Source organism: Dermochelys coriacea, chromosome 8 (assembly GCF_009764565.3).
Source record: "Dermochelys coriacea isolate rDerCor1 chromosome 8, rDerCor1.pri.v4, whole genome shotgun sequence".
Taxonomy (NCBI): Eukaryota; Metazoa; Chordata; order Testudines; family Dermochelyidae; genus Dermochelys; species Dermochelys coriacea.
In genome coordinates this window covers 5,896,724-5,920,484 of record NC_050075.1, presented here as the reverse complement: position 1 = coordinate 5,920,484, position 23,761 = coordinate 5,896,724, and the positions used below count along the sequence as shown (strand labels likewise).

The 23,761-nt window shown below is 42.0% G+C and overlaps 1 protein-coding gene across 1 annotated transcript in view; it reads right to left on the bottom strand.

Annotated features, from left to right (window-relative positions):
* The window catches only part of GLRA1 (glycine receptor alpha 1), a 69,919-nt gene extending 67,627 nt beyond the window's left edge, over positions 1–2,292 (bottom strand). Inside the window, exon 1 of the mRNA XM_038413635.2 lies at positions 1,147–2,292. Coding sequence (XP_038269563.1) covers positions 1,147–1,202 — 56 coding nt within the window. The 5' untranslated portion in view covers positions 1,203–2,292. The remainder of the gene's footprint in view (positions 1–1,146) is intronic.
* Positions 2,293–23,761: the final 21,469 nt, after the last annotated feature.

Below are 23,761 nucleotides of genomic sequence, written 5' to 3'. Positions count from 1 at the left end.
GTTCCTTATCTTTAATTCTGATTGTGGAAGAATTGGAAAAGGTTTCAAGTTTTATGTTTGGGAAGACCTTGGCATTCGTAGGGAAAAGCCAGTTAGATAATAATTGTTCCACTACTATTGTGAAAAAAACGTAATTAACAATGACCCTGGCAATATACATTATACCTGTAGAGAATACTATTCACTGTCCCTTATTAAAATACAAGACTGGGCATTAGTATGTTTAAAACACACAGAGCTTACCACATGAGAGCCATGCAATTTCAATGACGTGTAAGATTGATGAGCCCTGCAGGTCATAAAAGAAGAATGATTTTCCAAATGCATGTATGTGACATCTATCATTACCATCACGGCCGACTGCATTATTCATTCAGATACAGCAGTGCTGTTATGTGCCACTATTTCCCTTGAGGTGTTTAATAAAAGCATTCATAAGAGAGGTGACACAGAGTCCCTTCAGAGAGTTAGAGTGCCCATTCTCCTATCTTATTCTTTAAACAAGATATAGCTTCAAACTAGAGCTGATCAAAATCAAGATTTAAAGTGCATCGTATTGCAAAAGGACCTTATTAATCGCTTGTCCCCCCCCCCCATGTTAGGATTTTTTTTTTTTTTAAAAGTGGTCTGTAGAAAGTTTAGAAAAAGAAATGATTTTACTTCTGTGTGTCCGGGTGGTGTATCAATTACAGGCTGAAACCCAGGAGGTTGAGTATTCCATAAGCAGCAAGACAATTATTTCTAAAGATACCGTGATAACTGAACATGGAAACAGAGCCCACTCAAGCCCGCAATTTTCAGAAGAAAATGAACTAGTTAGTCGCGCAAGTTCAGATGCAACCTTCTCAGCCACCACTAGTTGTCACTTTCCTACCAGCCTGAGGACCTGGTGTTTTCAGCACTGCGGTTGGAGAGAGAGAGAGAATGCAGTGCTGATTAACCGGAGTAACTCATAAAGCTACCTCAAGTCTCTAGCCTTGGAAGGTTAAATAGTCAGACCCAGGGAATAACCAGAAAGGAAAAGGGAGGGGGCGGGCAAGTGATGGCTGGAGAATCTGAAACCCAGAATCTTAACCCCAAGGAAACATCAGCACATCCATCCATGCAAACTCCGCCTAGCCCAGTGGGCAGCAGAAAACAGCCTACCTGAAGAATACTAGAGTTTCCCAAACGTAGACTCCAAGTGCATTGACGTTAAACATTGTTTCCGATCTGGTGATTTGTAGTCCACGAGTGTTTTTTTTTTTTTAAAAAAAATAAAATAAAATAAAATAAACCAATGAATCAATTGCCACTCAAAGAATAACAGCAACGGCGGTCATAAAAACCGAACCCCAAACCAGGCGGAATAAAGTGCTGGAACTTCCTACTTGGACATTTTCAGACAACCCTCCTCTGAGAGTGTTGCGGCGGGGATCAGCAGGAAAAAGCTGAATTGGGGGCTCTGAGTTCAGGACCCTGGACAGAGACCCCCCCTCCCCCCCTACCGTGGCAGCACCTTGGAGAGAGACTTGGTGTTTAAACTCCACCGCGGATCTTTTTTCCACCCCCCCACACTGCAGTGTGGTTTGGTTGGGCGAGCAGATTCCTGCACAGAAATCTCCTATCCCTTCAGTGGGATCCCAGTCCTGGCATCGAGTTGCTGGAACAGGCAAGATGCAACCAGAGTATATTTGCCATGGGGGAAGGGGGGATAGGGGGGGAAAAACCTAAAAAAACCCCAAACCCCCCCCCCCACCAGCCCAACGCTTTTAATCTCCTCTGCTAGCCGGGGTGTCTTCTCCAGTTAAATCCAAGGGAATGTGTCAGCGCTGGACATTTGCTGGATTGTCCCGGAAATCTTGCTCTCCTCCTGGAGCCTTTGGCTGCGGTTGATTCCTGCTTTCTGGGCTATTCCCCCCCGGAGGAAGTTGTTATTGCTGCAGGGAAGGTGTCCCATTGCTTGGGGCTCAAGTGGAGAGGAAGCCGAGGGCAAGTTTCATGGCTCTGGGACTCCCCTGGTGATCCGAAAGAAAGAAAAGTACCTCAGTGGCCTCTTAATCCATTGCATTGCCCTCCTTGCCCGGATAGAGCTCGCCAGATCTTGGGACTTTCTTGCTGCATTAATTTACTAAACAAAACAAACACAAAAATGGGGGAAGGGGGGGGGGACGAGAGAAGGAGGGGGGGATCCAGCATCCTAAGCCCTTCCCACGGGCTGCACTCATTGGTCAGTGTGCTGGAAAAGCCACGCCGGGATGTGGTTGGATAAAACCCAGGTTAACCTTTAAAGCGCTGGCCCGGGTTTTGTTTTGTTTTTTAATGTACTGGGGTTTTTTTTAACCCCCCCCCCCAAAGCGCTGGCTTTTGAAGAAGCCTCTGAAACCCTCCTCCCGTGTAACACACCTGGGCGAGGCGGCTATTTGAAAAGGAGCCACCCCTCCGCCCCCCCCGGGTTTGGACCGGAGGGTTGGCAAGCCGCAGAGCCGGCGGCCCGCAGGCAGACAGGTAAGGAGCCCGGGGCCGGTTCGAACCGCAGCGCGATGGCTCCAAACCCGCCTCGGCGCTGGGCAGAGCCGCGGGGTTCTCCAGGAGGGTCCCCCCCCTCCCTCCCTCCGCCGCCGGCACGGAGATCAGCAGAGCCGGTGGTTTGGGTCTGCTCGATGCTCTGAGCGAAATTTACAACTCGATGGGGAAAAACAAAACAAAACAAAAAAACAACCCCCACCCCCCTCCGCCCCCCACGAATGCAACCTGTTAGCGGCTGCCTAAGTGTAAACGAGCTTGGTCCTCAGGTCGTGCCTTGGTTCTCCTCTGCTCTGCTGCGTGCAGAGGCTTGCAGCCAATTTCCGACCACTTGGTCAGGTTTCTTCGAGCCCTGTCATCCTCCCTTTGGAGTGGCTGTGCCCCGCTAGTGCCCACAGGCATGAGGAGGAGAGAGTCTGTTTATTTGAGCCTTGCGCCTTCTTTCCAGCCTAGGAAACGATCAAGCCTCTCTGTCTCAGTGGGGAAGATCCCTTTGTAGGGCTATCTCTTAGGAGCCGTCATTTCTAAAACAGCCTCCACGGCAAGCTTTCAGTCTTCCTTTTCGAAAAAGTAATGTCCTTATTTAGACAAGCCCGGGGCAAAATATCCCCTGGCTCCTGCCATTCAAAAAATAGTGAAATCTGGTAGGGATTCCAGCAGCTGCTGGGAGAAGTAGGTTAGTCAGATTTACTCTAGCTATTGGATTTCAGTAGCTGGCCTTGATTAATAACCTGCTCTGATCTGAACTGTCAGTGACTCCTGGGGGTGTAACTGTGTGCAAGGGCATCATGCATGCTGCTTGCTGACTCATGAATATGCATTTACCCTTTTTATCCTTCTGGGATGGGTTAGCCAGTGTCATGAAGCAAACTTTCCTCTTTTGTCCCCGAGTAATCTGAAAGCACTAGGGTGGAGCTCCAGGCAGTGAATGTTAAATAGATCGCCAGTTAACAGTGAAATCTTATTTATGCTGGTTTTTGGTGACTGCAAAGGAACAATAGCAGAGAGGGACAAGGTGGCTTTTGATTTGCGGGCCAGATCCAAGGACCAGCAAACCTCATTGGATCTGATTCCCCAGTAGGACTGAGTATCTCTTGGGATTTCTCTCAATATCCATAGATTCACAGAGGTCCCTTCTAGCCTCATAACCTATGCTCATCTACTCTGACCTCCTGCATAATGCAGGCCCTGGCACTTCACTGAATTAATTCCCCTTTGAACTTTTAGAAAAAAAAATCCAATCGTGATTTAAAATTTAAGATCAAGTTCAAGCAGCAAATCAGTGCTAGAGCTGGGAGTTGAATCAGGGGGACAAATTCAGCAGTTCTTTCTGAATGGTGTAAATTACACCCCTGTTCATTAACAAGGCCCTTGGCAACTCAGAAAGGGAGGGCATTCACCCCAACAGAGTGCTGGTGGCAGGTACCTCCACTGTCCTCCCTCAGGTGTTCTGCGTCGGGAGGGTGAGTAGGGAGGATGGCTTTAGTTTAGACTCCTTAGGAGCCCTGCTGGTGAAGGTTGTTGAGGGGTTGCCCTGGATCAGTGTTTTTCTTGCTTGCCCCTTAACTAGCCAGAGCCACCCACTTTTTGAACTGTTTTATCTTCCCGCAGTGCCCTTGGGAGATTTCTGCCTCTTTATATCAGTGAAACCTTCTCCATCCTCCACTTGAAGGCTCTCCATTTCAGGGCCCTCTGCCAGAGTTTTCTCCAGTATAAGATAGTGTAAACATGGGTGAATTTGGCCCCAGGTTTCATGAGTTCCAGTCCTGTGCTTTAACCCAGATGCATCCCCAGCAATTCTGAAAATAGCTCCAGGGGAAAAGGGGAGTGGCCATAATGCAATTATCCAAATGTTTTTTGGACACTGTGTTTTGTTTTTGTTTTTGTTTTGCTCTCCCTAAAGGCGAGGCAATGAGACTGGAAACCTTCTTCACTTTTATGTAAAGAAACATGGTTGGGAGAAAATCTAATTCTGACTCCAAGTCAGTTCTTCGAACATTAGAGTAAGTAACCTTTGCTGTCAGGATTCCTTTCCCCAGGTTTGTCCTTTGTTACTCTTCAAAATGTATTTAGAATTATATCCCATTTCTGTGGGATCACTTCACCATTTGGAGAGGGTCATTTGTCCTAGTTTTCTAGTAGATTCAGATGCTCAAAATGCTTTTGAACAATATTTAAAAAAAATCTGTCTTTGATGACACATGCATGAAAACCCAGGGAAGTTGCCGGGGCCAAGAAATATACACAAGAATATAAAAAAGGCCATATTGGGTCAGGCCAATGGTCCATCTAGCTCAGTATTCTGTCTTCTGACAGTGGCCAGTGCCAGATGCTTCAGAGGGAATGAACAGAACAGGGCAATTTCAAGTGATTCATCCCTGTCTTCCAGTTCCAGCTTCTGGTAGCTGAAGGTTTAGGGACACCCAAAGCATGGGGTTACCTCCCTAACCATCTTGGCGAGTAGCACTTGATGGATCTATTCTCCAAGAACGTATCTGATTCTTTTTTTTGAACCCAGTTATACTTTTGGCCTTCACAACATTCCCTGGCAATGTGTTCCACAGGTTGATTGTGCATTGTGTGAAGAAGTACTTCCATATGTTTGTTTTAAACATGCTAAAACTGAGCAATTCAAATCAAAGGCAAGGGAAACAACATATATAGGGCAGATTTCTTAACTTTTTGGTTTTATGGAAAACAGATGCTGGGTAAAATTCACCCCCATGCATGGGGGAAATACAAGACCTCTAGCACCACTTTGGCCCATAAGAGAGATAAGTGGTGCCTACGCTTTGTGCTTTGGCTATTTGTAGGGATGAATTTTTTACTCTTTGGGAATAAAACTAAAAATGATTTTGGATGAAGGGATTGCTATTTAATAACACTTTACACTTATCTAGAACCTTTCATGGAAGGATTTCAAAGAGCTTTACCAACTCCTCTGAGCTAAGTACTATTATCCCCATATTACTGATGTGAAAAATGGAAGGCAACGTGATTTGTCCAAGATCACAGAACGCATCAGTGAAAGAGCCAGGAATAAAACCTAAAAGCCCCTGCTTGAGCTGGTTCTCAGTCCCCTGCTCAGCCAGGAGCCCTCCCTTCCTACAAAATAACAGTGAGGTAAAAAGTGCATTGGAGAAAAAGACAGAGCTGAGAAGAGGAGTGCAACAAAAGCCTTAGGAAACCTGACATCTGAGGACAGGTTAAAATGGGCATGGTTAGTCTTGAGAAAAGAAGACTGAAGGGGGACTTGGTAATAGTCTTCAAACACTACAAAAAGGATGTGAAAAAACTGGAAAGAGTCCAGTGGAGGGCAACAAAAATGATTAGGGGGCTGGAGCACATGACTTGTGAGGAGAGGCTGAGGGAACTGGGATTGTTTAGTCTGCAAAACAGAAGAATGAAGGGGGATTTGATAGCTGCTTTCAAGTACCTGAAAGGGGGTTCCAAAGAGGATGGCTCTAGACTGTTCTCAGTGGTGGCAGATGACAGAACAAGGAGTAATGGTCTCAAGTTGCAGTGGGGGTTTAGGTTGGATATTAGGAAAAACTTTTTCACTAGGAGGGTGGTGAAGCACTGGAAGGTGTTACCAAGGGAGGTGGGGGAATCTCCTTCCTTAGAGGTTTTTAAGGTCAGACTTGACAAAGCCCTGGCTGGGATGATTTTGTTGGGGATTGATCCTGCTTTAAGCAGGGTATTGGACTAGATGACCTTCTGAGGTCTCTTCCAACCCTGATATTCTATGATTCTATGTTAATGGCTGTTATAAAGAGGATGGTGATCAGTTGTTCTCCATGCCCACTGCAGGCAGGACAAGAAGGAATGGGTTTAATCTCCAGCAAGGAAGACGTATTTTAAATATTAGGAAAAGCTAACTGGCACGGAAATAGGCTTCCTAGGGAGGTGTTGGATTCCCCCTCACTGGAGGTTTTTTAGAACAGGTTGGACAAACGCTTGTCAAGGATGGTCTAGGTTTACTTGGTCCTGCCTCCGTGCGGGGGGCTGGACTTGATGACCTCTCAAGGTTCCTTCCAGCCTGATATTTCTATGATCCTATAGGAGGAGTGGGTGGGATTGGAGCGGGGTGCGGGGGGGGGGGGAGAAATCAGGAGAACAATGAAAAAGGCAAGTGGTTATAATGAGGGAATAGAGACAAAGTGAGAGGATGAAGAAGCAAGAAGAAAGGGAGCAGAGGGCAGGACAGCAGTAAATGATTATACAGTACCAAGTCTCCTCTGTGACGCAATTACAGTGTGAAGCCACCTCTCATGATGACATTCAAAGGAGGGAGAGAGGAGTGCTAGGTACTTAGATAGTGATTTGACAGGCTTCAGTGATTCTTTGTAAAGAGAGATGGATAGCGGGAGTGTCAGTTAAGGCTTGGTGTGGCCAGCCTGGTTGTTATGAAGCATTCTGATTAGTGTGAAGGTATATTAAGGCTAGCCTGAGGGCACCTCTGCATCTGAGATCACTCCTGGCTTTCTCACAATATTAGGATGGCTTCCTTGGTTTGCAAAAGGTATTTGTTACTGTGGTAAGACACCTACTAGCTCATGAAGGAGGAGGTATTTGGTGGCCTGGCAGGGGCAAAAATGTATGGAGTTTGGGCAGGATTTGCAGATTTGGTGGTTTAAGGATGAACAGAAGAGGAGAAAATATGAACACAGTTGGAAGAGATACTGTACTGTGTAGTGTAGGCTGGTAGGACTACATTTCCTTCTTCAGTTTCCTTTTACAGCTGAGGCTGTATTTGATTTTCCATTGTTTCTTTTTACAGTTATAATAGCTAATACTTTTCTTGAATGTCCCCTCCCTCCCAAAAACACCCATGCTCGTTTCCACATTAACTATCTGAGTCATGCAGAACTAAGGGCCTGAGGCAAAGCCCATTGGGATAGTTCTAGGAAAGAAAGTCTGCTGATGGGGCACAGAATTGTGACTCAAGAGAGCTGGGTTCAAATACTGACTCAGTCTGATGTGACCTTGGGAATGTCACCTAATCGATCTTCTGCTTCCATTCTGCATCTGTAAAATGGGGATAATACTTCTGTACCTCACTGGGATATTGTAAGGACAAAATCTCTTCTGTAGATATTCTTGTATTGCTATCACTGGTGTAGTATCTTCCAGTAGTGCTTTAAACAATGAGTAATTCTGTCACATGTTTGTTCTCTCTTCTTCTCTCCATGGGGAGAAGTATTTGGAATGGATTTGTTTTGGATCTTTGAAATCATATATATATATTTATATTAGGGCTGTTGATTAATCACAGTTAACCCATGCGATTAACTCCAAAAAATTAATCGCGATTAAAAAAAATTGTGGTTAATCGCACTGTTAAACTATAGAATACCAATTGAAATGTATTAAATATTTTTGGATGTTTTTCTACATTTTCAAATATACTGATTTCTATTACAACAGAGAATACAAAGTGTACAGTGCTCACTTTATATTATTTTTGATTACAACTATTTGAGCTGCAAAAAGATAAAAGAAATAGTATTTTTCAATTCACATCAAACAAGTACTGCAGTGCAATCTCTTTATTGTGAAAGTGGAATGTAAAAATGTAGAATTTCTTTGTTACATAACTGCACTCAAAAACAAAACAATGTAAAACTTTAGAGCCTACAAGTCCACTCAGTCCTACTTCTTGGTCAGCCAATCGCTCAGACAAACAAGTTTGTTTACATTTACGGGACATAATGTTGTCCACTTCTTATTTACGTCATCAGAAAGTGTGTTCATATGGCACTCTTCTAGCTGTTGTTTCAAGGTATTTACATGCCAGATATGCTAAACATTCATATGCCCCTTCATGCGTTGGCCACCATTGCAGAGGACATTCTTCTATGCTGATGACGCTGGTTAGAAAAATAATATGTTAATTAAATTTGTGACTGAACTCCTTGGAGGAGAATTATATGTCTCCTGCTCTGTTTTACCCGCATTTTGCCATATATTTCATGTTATAGCAGTCTCGGATGATGACCCAGCACATGTTCATTTTAAGAAAACTTTCACTGCAGATTTGACAAAACGCAAAGAAAGTACCACTGTGAGATTTCTAAAAATAGCCACAGCACTCGACCCAAGGTTTAAGAATATCAAGTGCCTTCCAAAATCTGAGAGGGACAAGGTATGGAACATGCTTTCAGAAGTTTTAAAAGAGCAGCACTCCGATGTGGAAACTACAGAACCCAAATCACCAAAAAAGAAAATCAACTTTCAGCTGGTGGCATCTGACTCAGGTGATGAAAATGAACATGCTTGGATTGCGCTACTTTGGATTGTTATCGAGCAGAACCCATCATCAGCATGGACGTATGTCCTCTGGAATGGTGGTTGAAGCATGAAGGGACATATGAATCTTTAGCACATCTGGCATGTAAATATCTTGTGACGCCAGCTACGTACAAACACCTGTTCTCACTTTCAGGTGACATTGTAAACAAGAAGCAGGCAGCATTATCTCCTGAAAATGTAAACAAACTTGTTTGTCTGAGCGATTGGCTGAATAAGAAGTAGGACTGAGTGAACTTGTAGGCGCTAGAGTTTTACATTTTTATTTTTGAATATAGTTATTTTTTATATATAATTCTATATTTGTAAGTTCAACTTTCATGATAAAAAGATTGCTCTACAGTACTTAGTATTTTTCAATTCACCTAATACATTTCTTTTGTTTTTTACAGTGCAAATATTTTTAATCAAAAATAAATATAAAGTGAGCACTGTACACTTTGTATTCTGTTATAATTTAAATAAACATATTTGAAAATGTAGAAAACATTCAGAAATATTTAAATGGTATTCTATTATTGTTTAACAGCAGGATTAATTGCGATTAATTTTTTTAATCACGCAAATAATGGAGATTAATTTTTTTGATTGCTTGACAACCCTAATATCTATATCTATATCCCTCATCATTGTCATATGTGAGCACCTTACAACCATTAATGAATTGCTGTGTTGTTGTCAATGTGTTGGCCCCAAGGTATGAGAGAGACAAGATAGGAAAGGTAATATCTTCTATTCGACCAACTTCGATTGGTGGAAGGGGACAAGCTTTTGAGACTCACCCACCTTCTCTCAATAACTAATGAGAAAAATAAATACACATGTTGCTACACTGCTTCTGTTAGAGAAGGTGTCCCTGATTTGTTGCCCTTGGAGTAGAAGGCTGCGAGGTTTGTGATGGCCCTTAGTTCTTGGGGAGCTCCTTTCACAGTCTTGCGTCAGCCCCTAAGAAAGCTCTGTCTCATGAAGGGTTATGAGATGCTCAGATTTGGCAATGATGAAGGCCAGGTAGTACCTACATCAGTGTGAGTCTTTCCTTTGATTTTAATGAGCTTTGGGTCAGTCCCTACATCTTTCCCAAAGAGACGAAGTAACAGAACATGCAATAATAAAACCAGAACATGTACATAGTATAGCCTTCTACTGTTTGTTGATTTGGACCATGAAATGGGGGTATAAATGGGACTGGTCAGAAATTTTCCATCAGAATAATTTTTGATAAAAAATTGAGTTGTTGACAAGAGTGTTTTGCAGAAAGTGCCTGTTTTCCTAGAAACATGGGGGGTTTGGGGTCAGAAAAATCATATTCTGTTTTGTTTTTGATGAAACCATCCACCCACCCAACCAACAGCAAATTCAATTGTATTTAACTTTGCCACGGGGGGTGGGGGAAGCCCATTTTCCAACCACTTCCTTTTGTGCTTCTGTCATGGCTATGGTGATACTGAAATGCATGTTATTGAATCATTGAGATATGAGTACTTGGGAGGAGAATGTCCTTGGAAAGGATTAAAAGAAAGTCATGACAAAAGAACCTTCCAGAAGAACCTATCGAACTCAGACCCAGCATAATCATTAATGGGGCCTGCAAGAGCAAGCAGACCCCCTTGTTTGGATGGAGCATCAGACAAGCACTGGACTAAACTGTGCTCAGTATTGAGAAGAGAAGGGACCATGTGGTGTGGGGCACGGTGATATGGCATTGGTCTGGGGGATTTTCAAGCCAGTAGACTGGAGAGAGATTTCTGGCAACAGGTGCTGGACCCACTAGAATACCAGCTTGAAATTCTTGCAAGTGGAATTACCTGTGTGCAGCTTTTCTGTTGTTTTTGCTAACTCCCATTCAAGGTGAATGGGACTTGTGTACGTATTGTGAGTGACATATACTAGGAGGAAGATCCTGGGTATCTGTGTCATTTACTTCATTCTCTGGGAGGAATGGACCAAATATACTGTCTGTCTGTGGATGGGGCTCAGATATCGCAGTGATGGGCATGGTATAAGATCCAAAGTAGAATAGAATCAGACTACTGCTTTCAACTGGCCTGATCAGCCATCAGGCAATATCTAGAGCCTAACACTGAGGAGCCCATATACGTTTTAAACATCATAACCCACAGAAAGATGTGACTGGCACATGAACAACTAGTTATTGACACACTGAGCCAAATTCTCTGCAGTGCCATTGATTGTGTCAATGGCCTTGAGGTCACTGGGTTGGCAAGGAGGGAATCTGTGAATTGTGTTCTGTGAGACAGGGCCATGTGTCAAGTTAGCCTCAGATACTTCAGCAATCTCGTGGCTTTTCCCTCTCTGCCAGCACCTCTGAATTTGTTTCTTCTCCTGTTCCATTACTAATGATGACAATGCCAACTTTCCTGACACCCGTGATTGTTCACTATTTAATCATGATGAAGGATATCCAGCATATCTGACATTTAGTGGCATTTCTCTTCGCTTTCCCTTTAATATTCAATTTGGGAAACTAACCTTTTGTTTTTTAAGTGGGCACCGGTGTCAGAATTCAAGGCAACTTCCCCCCTATTCCCTCTCCACGGTCCAGCCAGGGGACCCACTGTCAGGCTTCCGGCTCCCCAGCTGTCACCTCTCTTGAGTGGAGACACCTGTCTCTTTCCCTGCTAACAGGGGTTTTCCAGGCTGTGCAATTCCCTGCCTGCATTGTGAGTCCCCCAGCAAGTCTGACTGCTTAAGCAGGCTGCAGAGGCTATGGGCAGTGTAATTGCCCTCAGTTATAAAGTACCACACAGCTTTTCCTAAGCAAGCACATTTATTCTTAAGGTGAAAGCATTATAGCAAAAATGTATTAAAAACAATTCAAGGACCTAAACTTATGCTAATAAGCTTACCAGAGATCACCCCAGATCCAAAGGGGATCTGGTTCCAATACTTCAAACCCCACCAACTGGTTTTTCTGTGGTTGCATGTTCCTAATCATCTTGACTCAGAACAAGAACACCCAGGGATCTGTGAGTGGCTCCTTTATATAGTTTGGGCCTCTGATCTTATCCTCATGTAACAGGTGATCAGCAGACAAAGGACCCCCTACTCAGGGGTAAAGCTTCAAACGGCCAAATTCTTGCATAACCATCAGGGATATATTTGCATACACCTCCCCCTAGAGATTTCCTTGGAAACCCATCCAACTTTGTTTGTCCCAAGAAGTTCCTTCTTGTCTGGCACATTGTTTCAAACTGGTCATGTCTCCCAAGTTACAGACAAGTCTGCAGTAATGCATAATCTCTGCATTTTTAATACAATGGACTCCAAAGCTCCTTGAACTCAATTCAATCAGATTTGTCAAAGATATTGCAGAAAATGGCCATATTTGTCATGACCACTGCTTATTTTCCACCTGATGTCATAATATTCTATGCAATCATACTTAACTGCTCTGCTAATCATTGCTGTAATAAGCAAAGGATTGTGACTTAAATAATTTGGTGGCTATTACCTAATTCCTGGGGCTGCTCCTACCTTTCCTTTCTGCAGACAATGGTGTAAGAGAGATCATCTCACATGCTCACCTTCTCTCCCAATCGCCAACGATGTGCTTTTCACAGGGCCACTAAAAGAGGCAACACAAAGGGCTGGGTTGTATGGGAAATCCACAGACCACATTTTAGAACCACTAACTAGGCACTTGGGTTGAAGTTCCCACTAAATAAAGTGAGCTGTAGCTCACAAAAGCTTATGCTCTAATAAATTTGTTAGTCTCTAAGGTGCCACAAGTACTCCTTTTCTTTTTACTAAATATCCTGTTTCATTTTAGCAATGCCTCATTTCCTCTACCAGACAATATGCTTTCCCTATGGCAAAGTCAAGAACATAGGAAGAGGACATTTTATTCATATCTCTTCTCACTCAGCAAATCCAGCAGCTTGCAGACATTCTAAAGGGTCGCTCTCAGGAAGATATTTTAATTACGCCGTGTAACTTTAAAAAGAAATCTACCCACAAACCAAAATACAGGCCTCATTACTGCAATATTTCTATAAAAGCTAGAAGTACTGGTTTGGGGCTTAATCGTGCCCTAAACAATGTAATGAATCAATGAACAAATGAGCACAAGATAGTGTGGATCTGCATCATTGCAGCAGGAGCATTGGGAGGGTTGATGCGTTATTATGAGCATTATTACTTATTACAACAACAACAAAAACTCTGTTAGAAGTCAAGTAAAATAAAGCATTCATGTTAGGAAATGCCAGAATTAAGGTTGCCCGTGCAACCTTAATTCAGCCCCCATATGCATTTGCAGTATCATGGTCTTTAATTACATGATCACATACTATTTTTCCCACAGGTCCCTCATTCAGTGCATAGGATGGACTTGCTATGCGGACAATTCAGGGTTGTCTGGTGAAGTAGACTGTTATCTGTAGGATCCCTGTTTCATTTGTTGCAGTAGTTGGAAGGTATGTAGAGAAGATTCACCATAAGGTTAAAAGAAAAGGTCACCAGAATAGACTGATATGGGCAAAACAATGTATTTTTCCATAGCTTCATTCTTGGAAATGGCTGAATAATTTTGGTTTACATTTAAAAAAAAAAAAAATTCAGCCAGAGGCAAACTGCTGGCATGGAAAATTTCAGCCCAAGTGGTTAAAGTTTGCAAAGTTATGAACAACTGAAAACAGGTTCTTATAATGTGAGATGTCAGCTATCCTTAATAATGGGCAATAATGCTGCCAGCCGTGTCTATAATCCCACAGTAGCACTTAGACATCCCAACCGAGAGTGGGGCTGTATTGTGCTAGATGGTGTGCAAGCTCATAGCAAGACTCAGTCCCTTTCTCAAAGAGCTTGTGCTCTAACTAGAGCAGAGTGGCAAAGGAAAGATTATTATTCACATGTGGAAATGAGACACAGGTCAATTCAACGATTTTCCTAGCCTCATACAAGGAGTCTGTGGCACAGACAGGACGTGAATACTGATCTTCTGAGTCTTAGGTTAGTAACTTAATCTCAATCTTAATCTTAATCCTGTGGTGGAGAGAAGGTACTATCTTTGCACCTGCATTGTGATGCAATAGAGACTGTGGATTCTCTTCCTGCTCTCAGCTCAGAACAGCGCTTAAATAACAGTCGCTGATGGGGAGTTGGGGAATCAAGCATATGAGGAAGTGATTAAGGGGATGCTCGTCACATGAATTTGTAGGGCCATGAAGTGCTTTAAAATTATTTTATTTACTCTGTACTCTCTGTCCCCACCTACACTGAGGCCCTGAGCTTTATGTTTCAAGAGGCCCAGTAGTTTGGTGTGTCCAGCAAGGCTGGATCCTCTTGCAAAGCCTCTCCGGGCCTAGGAGACCTGTTCATTTACCAGCTGAGTGAGCAGAAATGAATCCTGTTTGAAATAACATCAAGGGAAGAGATCATAGTCACAGGATAAGGGTCTCCTGGCACTGCAGGAAGGCTGAGGCATTCACATTTAATGTAAATATCATTGATCTTGTGACTAGTATCCCATTGCAATGACTTTATTGGTGTCGCACCCAAGGGCTGGTGATGACATAATCATTGCACCGGATGGATGGATGGAGGAGCAGCAGTGTCAGTTGCTTGCTGTGTAGCATTCTAAATAGCTAAGAGAATGGACTAACTGGATTAAATTCATGCCTGTTGTAAATGAAGAAAGCTCCTGTTGGCTCCAGTCGGAGTGGTACCCACTTACTCCATTGCTGAAATTCCCCTCCCTTCACCGCCCTGTTTAGCAGGCAATCAGAGAGCAGGTTATGCATAGACCTACTGCTTCTGAAAATCACATGCTCTGGCTTTTTATGAAGCAACTGGTTTGCAACTTTTTTTTTAAGGAAAACAAAACTTCAAACTTATTGTTGAGTAATAGTCAGCTACCTGCTTAACAGTCTGGTCCGGAACAGCTCCCATTTGGAGTAATTAAAGGAGGATCAGAATGAGTCACATTAAGCTTTTGGCTTTGATTGTCTTCTTAACCAATAACCCTGCCATGGCTTGTGTGTGTGTGTTTTTTTTTAATCCTTCCAAACAAGTGTAAGGAGCGATGGATCCTGACATTTCTAGAAAAGAGCAGCTGCTAACCCCCCCATCTGACCCCTCTCTATTGCTGCCCTGGCCAGGGGGAGAATGGAGCATGACCCCTTCCCTGACAAACTGACCAACAACCAGCCCCCTGCCCCTCCTGCAGAATTTACCAAGGCCCTGTGCCCCCACTGCAACCTCACACTTCAAATCTCTCTCCCACATGCCCTGTCATAGGTCACTGACCCCACCCCTCCTGCATTCCCACTGGTGGAAGCAGAAGCAAAGCAAAGGTCAGCTACATTACCCAGAATCTTGTGCATCAGCCACGCATGGGACTCAGTCTTACTCACTGACTCAGAGAGTGGTTGATGTCCGTGTGTGGCTGGCACATATTCTGGGTAATACAGTTTCTATGCAGGAGATGACATTATTAAATCAGGAGTCAGGAGTTTGTTGGTTGCCAGTGAGAGTCCCCCTTGACATGCCAAGAGATTTGGTCAGTCTGATCCTAGGATTGCATTTGCCTTTTTTGCCACCTCATTCCATTGGTGGCTCACAGTCGTCCTGTGATCAAATAACACACCCAGGTCTTTCTCCTCTGTCACTGATGAACCCCCAGCTGGTACCAGAAATTCTTATGATTCTATACTAAGTGCATGATCTTGCGCTTTGAACTACTGAATTTCATCCCAGTAGTTCTTCTGACTGTGGGGTTAGACTGCTCAGGACGTTGTGAAATAGCATCTCAAATTCTTGAGTCAGAGTTGGCAGTAAAAGAAACCAATGTTATGATTTTAGAGAGGGACATGGGGCCTGATCTTGTCTCTGCTTATACCAGTGAAACTCCATTGACTTCAGGGATTACTCCAGATTTGTGCTGGTGTGAGTGAGAGGAAAGTCAGCCCAGGATTTATTTATAATTCCAACCTAATCTTAGTTTTGTAGCCTGGTGTCTACTGAACTGTTTGTTCTTTTTGCCTGTTTTCTTACTGTTGTTCTCTCAAGCCTGGTTTAATTGCAGCTTTTCTTGCTTTTGTGGCTATAACCTTTTACCAGTGTCACATGCTGCAAATACTAGACAAATACAGACCTCCAGGCTGTAAATACTTAAACTTTCATCAAGAAGGTTAAAAAAACCCCATGAAAATTGCAATGATATTCTCCCCCCATCCCCCAACTTCAGCCTCCCCCCTAAATTTAGAAATGTTAAAATCCAAAAGATTCTGGCCAGCTTTCAAATTGGTCCACAAATGGGGAAAATCTTGTGCAAAATTTCTTTTAAAATTATCCTGGTCTCCTTTCAAATTTCCATTTTCTATTGGCCCAGCAGTCTACCCTTGTGCTTTCAGTTGCAGGGTCAGAGTCAGTCCTCTCTTAATGAGCTGGCAGTTGTACTTTATCAGATGTTTTACCCTCTTAAATATTTTGCCAGCTCTTTCATTATTTGCTCCTGGATGCAGGACTAGTAGGTTATTTCATGAATATCATGTCCCCTCTGGGTGAAATTCACCACTGCATGGAGAGCCAGCATAAATTCTGTGTGTGTGAATTTGCATCATGAAATTCCAGTTAAATTCCTTTCAATGTCCTGTCCTTTTCCCACATAATCTCACATCCTTTTTTACTTCTTTATCTTTATACTCACACAGAGAGTCTCGGAGCACCTTAATTCCATTCCACATTTTCTTTACCTCCATGAATTTCCTTCTCATTCAGTTATTCTAAAGAACACTGACATATCTCCTCTAGTCTCTGTGAATAAAATTAGTTTTCCAAGTTCCTGGAATCCATAAATTCATTTTATTTTGATAGTTGGTCCCCAAATTCTTCTCATAATATGGGAAGCCTCAAGACACTCAGTGGCTAAATGCAAGATCACCCTGTGTAATTTTCTAAAGCCTTCAATCACAGCTGTAGCATGATTCCATTTTTAATATATTTTTCATCTAGATTTTATACCAGATAGGTTCACTTCCAAGTTTTTCCCCCCAAATTAAAATCCTGAAATTAAATTAATGTAAAAAAGGAAACAATCCTCTAAGTTTAAAGTAAAACCCACATAGAGAGAATCCCCCCCCCCCCAAATGAATGATAGGATTTTCAAAGGACAAGTGAAAAGAAAAGGAGGACTTGTGGCACCCTAGAGACTAACAAATTTATTTGAGCATAAGCTTTCGTGAGCTACAGCTCACTTTGTCGGATGCATTCAGTGGAAAATACAGTGGGGAGATTTTATATACACAGAGAACATGAAACAATGGGTGTTACCATGCACACTGTAAGGAGAGTGATCAGGTAAGGTGAGCTATTACTAGCAGGAGAGTGGGGGGGGACCTTTTGTCTTGATAATTAAGGTGGGCCATTTCCAGCTGTTGACAAGTATGTCTGAGGAACATAGCTCACCTTACCTGATCACTCTCGTTACAGTGTGTATGGTAACACCCCTTGAATGCATCCGATGAAGTGAGCTGTAGCTCATGAAAGCTTATGCTCAAATAAATTTGTTAGTCTCTAAAGTGCCACAAGTCCTCCTGTTCTTTTTGCGGATACAGACTAACACAGCTGCTACTCTGAAAGGACAAGTGGTTAGTGATACCAGCAATGCATGCTCAGTGCCCTGGGAATACTAAATCCATTATTGTCATTTTGTTGTTTAGAGAACAGCTAATGGGGAAATAGTGCTCGAAGAACTCTCATTGTGTTTCCCAAGGTAGAGATTGAAATTGCTAGCACAGCAATTCTCTCCTGTTAGATAATATATAGACTAAATAAAGCTTTTAAATGAAGTTAAGTTGGGAACCTTCCAAAGGATTCTGTAAAGTAAATTTCTATCTAATTAATCTCTTTCTGCAATAAACTATTGCCATGTGAAGCAGTCATGAATTTCATTTAGTCGAATTCATAGAAACTCAGTTGCCCAGTACTGGGATTTCCCCACATATGCTGATAAAGTCACTCCAGCAAATGTCTCCGTAATGCTGTCTTCAGAAAACCCTTGGTCATTTAAGCCATGCCAATGAAAAACAATCCATTGGCACTAATATAAAGATTGTGACTGCCCATATTCTAAAAACGTGCTGAAAAATTGAGCCCTTAGTGAAATCTTTGAAATGTGCTGCTTCTGTAGCCAATCCAGAGTTAAACAGATACATTAGCTTAAATAGTATTCAGAGGTCACTAACAAGAATGGAACTTTGAAGTAGGACAGGGGCTAAGGTATATAGCCTAGCAGAGTAATGACACTGTCATATCTACACTTGGAAATTTACCATAATAGCTATTCTGAAATAACTCAACCTGTGTCTTATAGCACGGACATATAGCAAAATTACTGGAATAGCTATTTTGGTGAATTTTCAAGGGGTGACGAGCCCTAACTCTTAGAAGCATCATTTCAGAAAAATTCAGCATTGGGGTGGGGTGGGGAGGGGAGGCAGGGGAAAAGTTGTGTCAACATAAAGAACTTTATATGTGATTATATCCTGCAAAATTGGGGGGAGGGGAAGTGGAGCATATAGGCCTATGAAAGATTGAGATGGGGGGTACCAAGGTCTGAGGGGTAACTGTTCCCATTTCTCCATAGTAAATGACACCTCTGTGTAAGACCATAAGTTCACCTTACAGTCCTAGGCTTCTGTTCTCTGGCCCAGTCACACACAGCCTCTCACCAAAGATTTCTTTTATGGCCAGATTGTGATCCCTTCACTCATGCCAATCAGTACCTCATGTCACAGAAAGTCCCATTGAGGCTGTTGGGATCACTTTTGTGGAGAAAGGTGCCAGCCAGTGTGAATCTGGGTATTACAGTCTGGCCTTCAGTGTGATTAAGGGTTAGTGTAGATAGGCTCTGGTTCCTAGATGCTGTCCCTACCACCAGCTAGAAAGATGGTGGCTTCAAAGTGGGGACTGGAGGACCTAGGTGTGAAGAGGGGAATACTGTATGCTCCAGAGAGGAGATGGAAATTCAGAAGACTATCCTCATCCCCAGAGTAAAACAAAATGAGACTTTCTTCTAACAGCTCTAGCCATAAAAAGGTATTGCCTGTTTTTGTTTTTTTTGTTTTTTTTTTAAAAAAAATACATTTCTCATAGGTTTTTTCTCATTTACTGATTGTAGCTTTATTAATTATAAAATGTTACATCTGCAAAGCATATATATATATATATATATATATATATGCTTTGCATATGTAATATTTTATAATTATATATAATCTCCAAGTTTTGCATGAAACTATATATATTTTATATCCTTTATATCTGAACATATTAATGTCTAAATATCCTTTGGACTTTACTATTCTCTCCTATATTTCTGTATGATAATGAGGCAGTTTTATAGGTCCCATGTACATCCCATACTTGGGCATTATATTTCTTGACAAATAGAATAGGGGCTATATATATTTCTGTCAGACAGGTACACAATGCCATTGACAACAGTGGCAATAATCCCTTAGTAGTTAACCCTTTCACAGACGATGTGAAACCTGGTGCACTGGCAAAGTTTAAGACTGAATATCTGTTTGCTGAAGGCAAGGTGAATGGTTCAATGCAGATCTCTGTTTGGGTCTTGCTACACTGGATACATAGAATCAGGTCAGTGCACTAATCCCTGAAGAAACAATGGAATGGATGCTAATTTTTCCCCTATAGTGTTGATTTATTAATATTTTTTCCATAAATCATATTTCATGTAATGACTCTTGGCCTATGCTGTGAATAGTCCCATTGCATTATGTACTTGTCACTGTTATAATTTATGTAGTGATGGAAGGGTAACTAGCAAAAAACCCACAGCACAGACCATGTAACTATAGAGAAAGTACAACATTATTTCTGTTAGAAAACAGAGGTGCAGGTCACAAGTTAATTACTTTCAAACCTGCAAGTGTAATTACTCCGCAATCTGCAGGAACCTAGAATTACTGTTTATTTCCAGGGTCTTGGCCAAATAAAACCTCTTTACTTCCAATACCACATGTATAGTAAAAATATCTATCTATCTCTCTATCTCCTACCCAGTTAGTTTAGTTTGTAGCACTCTTGCATCTGGGCCAGGGTGGTGGGGGTTCAAGCATGAGTCTATGACTTGCACAAAATACTAGAGCTTGGCAGGAACTGGATTTTTTGTTTCATGGGAAATTCTGTGATTTCAAATATTTTTCTGCTATGAAATGGAACAAAAGCAAAACATTTTGGCTATGAAACAGAGCCTGTGAAACGAAATTCTGAAAAAAAATGCCACTTTGGAACAATCAAAACTTTCCATTTTGAGAAAACATTTCCTTCAGATTTTGACCTTTTAAGCTTTTCAAAAATGTTATTTATATATTTTAAAAAATTGTTTTGAAAAAAAAAATCAAAATATTCCATTCCGAGAATGTCAAAGTGAGACGTTTTGACATTATCAAAATGCCTCATTTCATTTTCTTTTAAACTAAAATTTGTCAAAATCAACACATTTTTAAACATGTTGATTTTGACAAAAATGGCATTTTTCACCAAAAAGTCATTTAAGACAAAAACAAAAAAAGTCTGACTAGCTCTATCAAATGCTGCTAGTGCAACACTAGAGGGGTGTAGGAATATAGGCCCATATTAGATTTGGGAGAACTATGGTTTTAAATTGAGTTGGGACATTAGCATAATCAATAGCCCAAGACATGTGACCAATCATGAGATCATAAGAAAGAAGAGATGTGTTAAACTTGTAGTAAGCCTTTGAAATTCCAGTGGTATCTTATTTAAGGTGTGAGCAAAAGTAATAGAAACAAAACATGATTAGTTGGATAACAGTTGCAGGTAATAATTGGCTAGATCAAAAACTGCTTTTTCTGGCCTTAGCTTAGGGCTGATAACTGGCAATGACATTACTTGATTGGTACAAGGGTATAAAAAAGTAAACTCTTAAAGGGTTATTGCTAACAGTTGCCTGACCACATTGGCGCCAACCAATATGAGTTTAAGCACAGCTGGGTGTAGCCCATTTGTAATTATGTTGATCAAATGCTTATAAACGTTTTGTTACTTTTTGGCTGTAGTAAATTGCTTATTATTTAGGCTTTTTAGGCATTGTTAGAGCAATTGTGTAAGTACCATTTGGCCTTTGATTTAATAAATGATGTTATAGTTAAATTAGTGTCATGGTAATATCCTGCATCAATAACGATAATCCCAGCAAAGGGGGAAGAGAATGCTACATGGGTAGAAATGCCAAGCCCAACTAACTTGTTTTTTTCAGGGTATTGGCACTTATGGCTACACTGAGATATTTTGCACACTGATTTCAAACGAAGGCAAGCTGCACTAATCCAGTGCATCTACACTAGAGATTTGCAGTCATGCAGCACCAGTAGCAGACAAGTAAATTTCAGAATAGACAAGATCCTTAGATAGCAGACTGGTAAGTGCTTTAGAATGTCCTAAAATTGACCAAGGCTTGAATTCAGCCAGTATGCAGCAGTATGGTGAATTGACACCTCCCTCAAATTGTTGTCTCGTTCTCCAGAATTTCAGCTTTTGTTGAGATATCTAGATATTAAGTCTTTAGCTGTTAAGATTATGAAAAAGCCCTGGAAAATGTGACTGATGCAGAGATGTTTAAGTCTGCGGATAGCCTGAAATGTTAGCTCAGAGAGCAGTGAACAGCCCCATCTCAGCAAGCTGTTAATACACGATGATTTAAGTGTCCACATTGTTAGTTACTTAATTCTTTATGTAAGCAAGGAGACGGAGGCCCACAGATCTGCACAAGTTATAGTGAGTGAGGTCTCGCTTTGGTGCCACAAATAGATGACATTTTGGAAGTACCACCAGTTATTCCCCCTAATCAACGAGGAACTAAGCCCAGTGAGCCTGGCAGAGCCCAAGGGTATATCCAAGACCCGCTGAGAGGGCGAGAAGCTCAAAGAGCCCAGTGGAGCTGCATCATTATGTCTTGAAAATCTATACAATTCATAGTGAGTGGCCTCTCATTTTGGTGACTCACAGAGACAGAAATGATTTTATGGGTGGAGCTTGGAGGACTAACATCTGCTTTTTTTCTCTCCCCCAATTTAAGCCCTAGACAGATAGTATCCAGTGGGCTTAATCCAGATTTTTTCTGGTATAACTGAGATCAGAATTTGGCCTGCCATCACAGCTAGTGATCCAAAATATCAGTTATTTGCACGGCTCTCTGAGAGGTTATAGAAAATCTAGCTCTTTTGTGATGGCTGTGACTGGTGAAGGAAAGACCTTGCCCATTTATTTAAACCTTTACTTGGGTGATTGGCTCTTCTGCGGGGGCAGAGGGAAAGGAATGGCTAGAGCCCACATGTTATTCAAATAAGGACCATTCAGAGCTTCTTCCCTGTCATAAATATAAAGGGAAGGGTAAACACCTTTAAATCCCTCCTGGCTAGAGGAAAAACCCTTTCACCTGTAAAGGGTTAAGAAGCTAAGATAACCTCTCTGGCACCTGACCACAATGACCAATGAGGAGACAAGATACTTTCAAAGCTGGGGGGGGGGGGGGACAAAGGTCTCTCTGCCTGTGTGATGCTTTTGCCGGGACCAGAGCAGGAATGCAGGTCAGAACTCCTGTAAAGAGTTAATAAGCAATCTAGATAGATATGCGTTAGATTCTGTTTTCTTTAAATGGCTGGTAAATAAGCTGTGCTGAATGGAATGTAGATTCCTGTTTTTGTGTCTTTTTGTAACTTAAGGTTTTGCCTAGAGGGATTCTCTATGTTTTGAATCTGATTACCCTGTGAGGTATTTACCATCCTGATTTTACAGAGGTGATTCTTTCACTTTTGGATATTTTGGGGGGGAGACGTTTCCAAGTGGGCACTTCCCCTGTTCTTTGTGTAACACTTTGGTGGTGGCAGCGTTTAACCTAAGCTGGTAAGAATAAGCGTAGGGGGTCTTTCATGCAGGTTCCTACATCTGTACCCTAGAGTTTAGAGTGGAGAAGGAACCTTGACATGTTCCCCCCCACCCCCTCCAGCTTTGAAAGTATCTTGTCTCCTCATTGGTCATTTTGGTCAGATGCCAGTGAGGTTATTTTAGCTTCTTAACCCTTTACAGGTGAAAGGGTTTTTCCTCTGGCCAGGAGGGATTTAAAAGTGTTTACCCTTCCCTTTATGTTTATGACATTCCCCATGTACATTTCCATGGTTCCTCCACAGCAGCCTGCATTGTAAAAATATAGCGCTGAGGTTACTAAACGAGAGAAGCAAGCGTACACTGTCCACCGGTCACTTCAGGCTGAAGGCTAATTTGCATGCAGAACACCTAAAGGGAAACTCTTTGTAGAAGAAGTGTGACTGCAAACAGCAGACTATTAAAGTGAGTAGGGAGACTTCAGCATTGCAGTGACCTCCCTTGCATTGAACGTTTTCTTATGGTGCAATAGCCAATCTCACAGGCCCCAATTCACTCACAGGACAAACTAGCATCAATTTATCATTAGGCGTGAAAGGAGCAAAGTGCAGCGGTTGGTGGCTTTTGGCAATGGAAATATTTTCTGAAGCATCCAGGAGACTAATTCTATTGGAGATATTATAGATACAATAGTTTAAATTCTTCAAAAAATCTGGCTCTAGGTGTCTTGTTCAAAGACGTACAGGAAGCTGGTGTCACAGTAGGGACTATACCTGGGTCTTTCAAATCCCAGACTAGCATGCTAGCCACTGCAGCATCCCTCTTCTCAATTACAGCTACACTTTGCTGGGTTAAAATCTATAAAAGAGATAAGCCCTCTTCTTTTGTGCTATAAACCAACTGTTTGCCTGGGGCTGGAACAAACTTTCTCTCTTGAGGATGTTGTAAAATTGTTCATTATATTTTTTTCACACCTTCCTGTGACTAACTGACACTTCCTTTGGACACAGGATGTCAGGCTCTGTGCACACTATGAATGCTACAGCGGCACAAC